The following is a 9,006-nucleotide window of genomic DNA, read 5'->3' on the forward strand; positions in this document are numbered from 1 at the left end:
AAGGGTGAGTTTTACTTAGAAAGGTTTTTAATGAGGCAGCATTGCACAAACAGCTCAGTTATTTTAATTCTCTTGTCTCCTTTGGTAGCTTTTGTTAGAATTGAGAATTTGTGACTGTGATCAGTTTATTACTTGTGAATATGAATACTGAAATGTGAATGAATTGTGAAAATGGAGAAGTATTGGATGAAAGAAGCAGTTTGAGATGTTTTAATGGCACCGGGCTGTGGGATGGCACGGCTCGCGGATTTGGCCTTGCTTACCAGGCCGGCACGACATAGATTTCGGCCCATAGGACAGTGCTTGGGCCGAAGGCCAGGCATGAGACCCAGAGGGGCATGACACAGGAGGCACGGCGTGTCGTGTCAGCTCGACCCCCTGCGTGTCGTGCTTGGCCCGGGCCTGGGCCAGGTCGGCCCGTTGGCCAACTATGGCAGCACCCCCTCCATTCCGCGTTGCCGTTTGGATACCCCTTGCGCTAAGAAAGACCCGTGCCTTGTCAGCCTGTTCCCCGTTGATCCGCGGGGGAATAAAAAATCATCTCCCGAGTCATGTTTCTGTCTCCTGTCGCCTCTCCGCCTCGCTCGCTCGTTTCGTCGACTGCCTCTGACTCGCAAAGGATGGAGAGGCATGTCGGCTAGGGTTTGAGCGCCGCCACTTCCAGTCTCGTGCGCCACTCGTCCCCATCTCCCTTCGACCCCGACTCCCTTCGTACTAGTAGCGGCACGCACTCCATCCTCCCGGAAGAAACACCGGCGCCCCTCCGCTCACAGCCTCGATTCCCTTCATACCAGTAGCTCCGCTTCTCCATCCACCGAGAAGCAACGCCGTGCAATCCATCCGCTTGGAAGAAACGCCGCTCCCCTCCCCTCGCCATCCTCCGACCCTATCCGAGGTATAAGCACAATCCTTGTACTGCGTATTCTTGTTTGTGAGCTACTGAGATCTATTTTCCCCATTCAAATTAAAGGGCCTGGTAGTGTTTTCTTTGCTTGTCTGATGTTCTTAGCCCTAGCGTGTACTTGTGAGTTTGGATCTGGCAAGAGCCTCCTAAGCCCCTACAGTTTCTATTGATTTTTTTAGTTTGAATAAATTTTGAAGAAATCTATACCACTGCTCCCCACCCACTAGGTGTGAGGAACACAATCCAATAATTATCTAGAAGTTTGAAGCATAGGCTTACTACAATTTGTTTAACATGAAGATCTAACAAATGTATGAAGCCTTCCTCTTTTACCTGCTTGCCTGCTTTACATTGTTACCTCTCTTCGATTACTAGTTTTAGGTGATTCCATATGCCGGAAAGTTTAATGCTCTTGTGTAAGTTTTTTATGCCATGTGATAATCAGAGTGCTGGTTATTGATATAATTAAGTACTAAGAGGGGAAAAATAAGTCTCAATCATTTCAGAAATAATTGTTGAAATAGCTCAACAAGGAAATACTACTTCCAATTCATATTTTCTTTAATGCGTGAATGATTCTTGTCATTTAAATGGATAATAAGTATCATCTTTTGCTCTATCTGAGGTAAGCGATGAAGGTCGCTTGATGATTGTACTGTGTATTGCTACTAATACACTAATGTTTATGGTTGTACATCTGAGCACAAATAAATAGAGACGGAGACATAGTTTCTTCCTGTGATCACAAGAAATAGTTTCTGATTTAGTACTGCTACCTGAGATGGAGAAATTAGTACTGCTGAAATTAGTATTTTTACTTGTGATCTAGTCTGATTTCTTATTTCTTATGCATTTAGCTGAAATATTTCTTGTGCATTTGTCTGATTTAGTTTTCTGAATAAGATCTAGTTTAGTTCTTGCTGGTTGCAGCTGGAGTCTAACTTGACCCCTCTGCAGTTCAGTTTGTGTCGCAGGTTATAGCTGGTTATGTCAGCTAGCTTATTTTTTTAAATTATAAATACATAAGTTGAGTTATGTAGTTCAGTTTTCATTCAGTTGACTTTAACTTGATTTCGTTGAGTTCTGGAGGTATGCAGTATTTATTTTTCTTGTACTCCTGTATCTTTTCTGAAATGCATTCAGGGTGCAGTAGCAGTTCTGCATTGGTATATCTATTTCTGTAAGTTGTCTGAATTAGCCGCACTCTCTGTTTTTCAGTCAGTTCAAAGCTTCTCTGTATTCCTACCGTTTGTCGGTATAGGTCTGAACTTGTGTGATTATATTTTTTCTTGCATTAGTGTTGCCTGTTCCTCTTAATTCCAGCACGTACTTAGTTCACCTGAGTTTGCTTTTGTCCTAGCTGTAGCAATATGTCTATCTAAATGTCTTGTATTTGCTCTGTAGTTCGTCAGCCAGTGGTAGTGCATTTGGTTCCTCTTTGTTTGCAGCTTGTGTTTAGTACACTTCAGTTAGTTTTTTCTTGTTCTTTTTCAGCTAGTGGTTAGCTTTTACAGCAGGCACAGTTTCGGACCTTGCTGATTTTTCATCAAGTCATAGTTTGATGGTAGCTTACCGTGATTGCCTCACGGTCAAAGTAATAGATTGTTAACATGTAGCTTATGTGACCTTTTTTTTTTAGATTTCTACCACATTATCCTGTGTTCTCAAATCAATAATAACTTCTCCTTTCATCTATTTGCAGGGGGAGGAGGGCTCTTTTGTTGTCCTGCTGGTTGTGATGGCTGCAAGTGGACATTTCAGTAGATTTGTACTTGTCTAGTTGTTGATTACCTTGTCAGTTTAACCTGTGTTCATCCTTGGTTGAGGACCGGGCCTTCTCTTGGATCAAGTTAGGCCGTTTTTTTATTACTTTATCAGTGCAAGAGTGTTGTGACAAGTAAATTTGTAGATGACCTTTTTAATACGTAGTACTAAGAAATTATATCCATGGTACTAATTTTGTGGATTAGAGCAGCATTTTTGAATTCTTTGATTTTTTTAAATTTACTGATTTTTTTTAGTTGGAGGGGATTTTAATCTCGTGTCTCCCAAATGGTCTTCGGGAATTTCCTCCCGGCAGGGGAGTAGGTGTCAAATACAGGGGAGGAATCCCATGTGGCATTCAAAAGCACGTGCTTTTCTCTCCCCGGCGTCCAAAGGAGCCCTAATACAGTAACTAGAATCCCTCCTGGGATGGAAATGGAAGTACAGTAATCAACAAATCCATGAGCTCGATCGTACTACAAAACTGAGAGTAATCGACCGTACGTGCTCTAGCTAGGCAGTAGCAGCCCGTGAGCATGGTAGCTGTCCTGCTCTGCCTGCCGGAGCAGCAGGGGACGACATGAGAAGGTAGAAAATTCCACGGATCACATGCGTGACGACTGTTCTTTGCAGTCCTCGATCTCTGCATGATCAGATCCATGGCGGATGTGTGTGTGAGATCGAGAGATCTCGGCGGAGAAGAGGTGATCCAGCAAGACGAGGCCAAAAACACTTTCCCCAATTGCCAATTGTCATTGGACTCCAGAGTCTTGTCTTCTCCCAACTTTTCGCCTCACGATGCCTGTCGAGACGAGACGAGACGATGGCGACACGCGCTAGGCGCGGCAGCTGCCGGCCTCCACGTGTCCATGCCCCTGGCTCTGGACGGCCGCGCACGCACCACCGTAGTTTGCCTTCTTGTGTGTAGTCCTCCGATTAGTACGTGATAATATTCTGATTAGGTACGGCATAACAGTGACAACCTCGAGTGCCAGTCATTGCTGAAGAATGATGTTTGCAAGGCACCTACTAGGCTACTAGTACTACTTTAATCAAGAATTCCAACAACCCCTCGCAGCGGGCTCAACAATCATTGCCAAATCTATCTATCCATCAGAAAGAGAAAAAAGGAAAGAAAAGATTCGTCGTTTCCTGCTCAAACCAAACTTTTACGAAGATGGATTCAATTCGGATGTCCTCAAAATCCAGCACTCATTCAGAAGTTCCTTTTCTTTGGGATGCACTCATTCAAATAGCTACAGGTCATTGCTAACACTTTGATCAGCCGAACTTTAAGTACTCACAGTCACAGATGAAACAAGACTCCTTGAAGGCATCATTTAGAACGGCTTTCGGTGCAGCCACTTCCATCTTCCTTCGCCATTCCTGCAGCTGACAGCAAACACTCTCGCAGGTGTGCCGAGAGCCGACCAACCACCAAGAATTAAAGACGCGGACGAGCGAGGGCCGGAGCCCGGAGGACGCCGCCATTGCCGCCCTCCTCCTCCTCGCTCTTGCTCCATCTCCTCCTCCTTGGCTTCAACTCCACTCCTCGCATGCTTGCTTTCCAAACCAAGGGATAACAGATAACATAACCGCCGCCCCTCTAAGTGCCCGCCTCCACGTACGCCCATCCCAACTGCACCCAGCAACAAGTACTTGCTCCTCCCATCATCCATGGGGAAGCTTAGGTACTACTCCTGCTCCTGTTGCCAATAGCATCCATGTGCTTGGGCAATGCCGCCATTACTGCTCCTAGATTTCTCAGCCAGTTTCTCTCTATATATACACACACACACTCACATGCCTCATCTCTCGTGCGGTCGTGCCGTACGCATCTATCTGTCTGGTCGCAAGCTGCAGCAGTCTCTGTGCCTGCTGCATGGGCCCTCCGCGGGAGGCCTCGCCGGCCGGCCCCGCCGTCGATGCCACCGCCGGCGTCACGGTCGAGGTCAGCGACAGATATGTGAGTAGTCCCCATCTCTGCCCGCATATTTCTTCTTGTGGGGTTGACATCTCACCCGCGCCGTTCTGCCACGTGGATGGGGATATTCTGAGCCGGGTGCAAATTGCACGCACAGGTCGAGATAAAAAATGGCATCTTTGAGCTGACGCTGTCCAACCCGGACGGTATCGTCACCGGCGTGCGCTACAATGGCGTGGACAATCTCATGGAGATTCTTAACAAGGAAGACAACAGAGGGTACCGTTTCTGAATATTTTATTTTGCTTCTCTGTCCTGTCCTCTGATTACTTTATTATTCTTTATTAGTATTGTTTCGGTCTCTCGTTTTGGTTAGTTCAAGAGACTGCTGCTAATTGGATCTTGGCAAACTTAAGAATGTTCTTTGTTCTGTCCTTTATTAACATTTCTGTTATTTATAAACAAAAATGCAAAATTGATGTTGTGACGGAGCTGACAAATTGCTGCATGTTGTGTCAGGTACTGGGACCTTGTTTGGAACCCACAAGGACAAAAAACTGGCATCTTTGATGTGTAAGAACTCTATTGATTCAAAGTTCAGACTTGGCTACTGCCTCCCTATGAATGCATTTTGCTTCTGATTCAGAAATAAAAATTCCAAATGAATCTGAAATGGAGCACTCTCATGCAGGATCAAAGGCACCGAATTCCGCATCATATACCAAGATGAAAACCAGGCTGAGGTATCCTTCACCAGAAATTGGGATCCTTCCCTTGAAGGAAAAGCTGTCCCCTTGAACATCGATAAGAGGTGACCAATGCACAAGTACAGCAATTCGGCTATCTCACCAGTTCATTTCACGAGGCATGTTCAACAGGGCAAGTGTTTCTGTGCAGGTTCATCGTTCTCCGTGGTTCATCCGGGTTCTACACCTATGGAATCTATGAGCATAAGGAAGGATGGCCTGATTTCGGCTTGGGAGAGACAAGGGTGGCTTTCAAGCTGCGGAAAGACAAGTGGCCTATTTACTGATTTTTCTTCTTGTTCACTGAATGTCTGAATGTTGCTAACCATTGAAGCCATCTATGCATTGCAGGTTTCATTACATGGCATTGGCTGATGACAGGCAGAGAATTATGCCAATGCCCGACGACCGATTGCCTCCCCGAGGCCAGCCATTAGCATACCCTGAGGCTGTGCTCCTTGTGGACCCAATAAATCCTGATCTCAGAGGGGAGGTAAGATGGTCTGACAGAGATAAAGATGATACTGGTTATCCATGGTAAGTATCTGACTGCATTCTGAATCTGAACGTCGCTGATAATGTTTGTCAAGGTTGACGACAAGTACCAGTACTCTTGCGAAGACCAGTACAACAATGTCCATGGGTGGATGTCATTCGATCCTCCAATTGGCTTCTGGCAGATCACTCCAAGTGATGAGTTCAGGACAGGAGGACCCCTGAAGCAAAATTTGACTTCTCATGTTGGCCCCACTATGCTGGCTGTAAGTTCAATCATCATCATGATCTGGAATCCAGAGTCTGGAATCTGAACCAGCGTTCAGATCATTCGATGATATGACATTTATTCTTCTGAATGTTTTCCTTCATATGATTGCAGATGTTTCTTAGTGCACATTATGCGGGGGATGACCTCTCACCAAAGTTTACGAATGGAGAATACTGGAAAAAGGTCCATGGACCGGTATTCATGTATCTTAATTCCAGTTGGGATGGAAGTGACCCAACTATGCTATGGGAAGATGCAAAAGTTCAGGTGATAATATTTCAGACACATAAGTGCTTGAGGATAGTACATGTTTATTTTCACTCAGAATTTCAGAATAGGGACATTCGTAATGTACTGGGTGAGAAAATTCTCAATTACAAAGGAGTAACTACTGCAGTGCTGCCTAGTTATCTATTCTGCATGTTATGAGTATTACCAAACTGTGGAAGTCACTTTTGTTTTCTTTATGTTTTGCCTTGTGTAATCAGATGATGATTGAGAAAGAAAACTGGCCATACTGTTTTGCACTTTCAGAGGACTTTCAGAAGACAGAGCAAAGGGGTTGCGTCTCTGGTAGATTACTAGTCCGAGACAGGTATATTCAAGGACTACCACTTTCCAGTCTTCTCAGCAACAAGTTTAGGAATTTTTACATTACCCTGGTATATAGATAAAACCATTGACTTTTCTGACTTAACCACGATGTCATTTAGGTATATAGATGATCAAGACCTTTATGCCTCAGGAGCCTATGTAGGCTTGGCGCTACCAGGAGAAGCTGGATCCTGGCAAAGAGAGTGCAAGGTAAATCAGCATGCCATGTACATCATTCCCAGTTTATGTTCACAGAATGGGTTGCATTGTACTATTAGAATAAAAAACTTTATTCTCACATACTGCATTGCCTCAGGGATACCAATTCTGGTGTAGAGCAGATGTAGATGGGAGCTTCTACATAAGGAACATTGTAACTGGGAACTACAACCTATATGCGTGGGTTCCGGGTTTTATAGGGGACTACAGATTAGATGCTACACTGACCATAGCTTCAGGTAAGCATCTTCAGTTAGCTGTATGCATTCCTCTTGCAGCTTTTAGTTTTTTCCTGAGATATTGGATATGGATATGCAGGGGATGATATTTATTTGGGTGACCTTGTGTATGAACCACCAAGAGATGGGCCGACGATGTGGGAGATTGGAGTACCTGATCGATCTGCCGCTGACTTTTATGTTCCTGATCCTAACCCCAACTATGTCAATAGATTGTACATCAACCATCCTGCAGATAGGTAAACTGAAACTGTAAAGCTACATGCTGACTTATGTTGTTAAGCATCAAGTCATCATTAGTTCTTATCATATTGTGTTCTTGGTTGGCCATTGCAGATTTAGACAATATGGACTTTGGGAACGATATGCGGAACTATACCCTAACAGTGACCTGGTATACACAGTTGGCCAAAGTGACTATAGCACCGATTGGTTCTATGCTCAAGTTAACAGGTGATGTTTCCTGTTTCTTTTGTGAAAACAAACATAGATATGAATTATTGCTTCTGCCTAGAACTAACATATGTGGCTGTCTCCACATCAGAAAACTTGATGACAACACTTACCAGCCAACAACATGGCAAATAAAGTTCAACCTTGACAGTGTCAGTCCAAGCAGCACCTACAAGTTCAGAGTGGCTCTCGCGTCTTCTGCACTCGCTGAGCTGCAGGTTATTTCAGAAAGAAGACTTTGCTCTTTATTTCCTATCTGCATTCCTGTCTTCTTTCGTCAGATGTCATCACTGAAACACTCCTGCATGATGAATCTTCTTGCTCAGATTTTCTTCAACGATCAGGACAAGGCTCTTCCTCACTTCGCCACCGGGCTGATCGGCAGGGACAACGCGATAGCAAGGCACGGGATACATGGGCTGTACTGGCTGTTCAACATCGATGTGGCTAGTGCTTGGCTTGTGCAAGGGGTGAACACCATCTACCTGAAGCAGTCCAGGAGCCAGAACCCGTTTCAAGGATTGATGTACGACTACTTGCGTTTGGAGGGGCCGTGTGGCTGCTAATCTTTTGTGTGTGGAATTGCGTTGCTAGATGTGAAATTAGAACTGCATTCACTATATAAATCCAATGCATACGATTGGGAAAAAATGTTGCAATATTATAGGCATTGAAGTTATGTAGGTAATGTTAGTTTAATTTTCGCATTTAGTGGCCTTGTCAGTCACTACCTTACCGAGCCCCCTGCCCCCGTGCCACTCCCCATCGGCAACATAGGCGGCACCCCAAAACCCTAGCTGCCGCCCCCTTCTCTCCACCTCTCCCGTTGCGCCGTCGCCGGAGTAGGTCGTCGGCATGGCCATATGGAATGCCAAAATGGGTGGGGCTCTTCCTCGCGTTTGGCGGCGTTGGCGATAGCGGGCCTGCGGGTCCTCCCGTGCGAGCTGCGTGGAGCTCGGTGGGGGCGACTGCCGCAGCTGCAGCAGCACCGGGCGGGCCCGTGCAGGCGCAAGGGGGTGGCCGTGGGGCTCCTCCTTCGCTTGTCCCTTCCTCCACTGCTATGGGGAGGTGGCGACGCTGGCCAGGGGTGCCGGGACCAGTGCTCTGGTGGCCGGATCAGACGCCCCCAGGGCAAGGGGTGGCACCCGCGGTGGTGGGGCACGCGCCTAACAGCAGCGGGTGCCAGAGTCAGCGACAGTAGCTGGCAATGGCTTTTCAGTGTGCGGCGGTGTTACGTGTGCGGGAGACTAAGGTCCGACTCCATGTGTTGCCCGGTCAATGTCTTAGGCTGGGCATTTGGTTTAAACTGCAACATCGGTTTGGTTTTTTCAGTTTAAAAAAAATCGGTTTTCTAGGAGCAAGAGCTGGTCGGTTTATTTCTGAACTGGAAACCCGAC

At 45.9% G+C, this 9,006-nt stretch overlaps 1 protein-coding gene across 1 annotated transcript; it reads left to right on the forward strand.

The window, feature by feature from the left end:
• The first annotated feature begins 3,997 nt into the window (after positions 1-3,997).
• Positions 3,998-8,268, forward strand: LOC136472972 (rhamnogalacturonate lyase B-like). Its single transcript, XM_066470671.1, has 16 exons — positions 3,998-4,359; positions 4,526-4,634; positions 4,750-4,871; positions 5,112-5,165; positions 5,284-5,403; positions 5,490-5,609; positions 5,690-5,831; positions 5,929-6,099; positions 6,216-6,371; positions 6,593-6,699; positions 6,818-6,908; positions 7,015-7,156; positions 7,236-7,395; positions 7,493-7,609; positions 7,701-7,827; positions 7,936-8,268. The coding sequence occupies exons 1-16, from the start codon at positions 4,346-4,348 to the stop codon at positions 8,173-8,175; spliced, it is 1,992 nt and encodes a 663-aa protein (XP_066326768.1). The 5' UTR covers positions 3,998-4,345; the 3' UTR covers positions 8,176-8,268.
• The last annotated feature ends 738 nt before the right edge of the window (positions 8,269-9,006 follow it).

This window comes from Miscanthus floridulus, chromosome 8, assembly GCF_019320115.1.
Source record: "Miscanthus floridulus cultivar M001 chromosome 8, ASM1932011v1, whole genome shotgun sequence".
In the NCBI taxonomy this organism is placed as follows: domain Eukaryota; kingdom Viridiplantae; phylum Streptophyta; class Magnoliopsida; order Poales; family Poaceae; genus Miscanthus; species Miscanthus floridulus.

What these genes read in the sequence shown, in the direction of transcription:
- LOC136472972 (XM_066470671.1), top strand. An exon ending in AAAACTGGCATCTTTGATGT is followed by an intron (nt 5,166 to 5,283) that starts GTAAGAACTCTA and finishes ACTCTCATGCAG; the next exon opens with GATCAAAGGCACCGAATTCC. An exon ending in TTCTATGCTCAAGTTAACAG is followed by an intron (nt 7,610 to 7,700) that starts GTGATGTTTCCT and finishes TCTCCACATCAG; the next exon opens with AAAACTTGATGACAACACTT.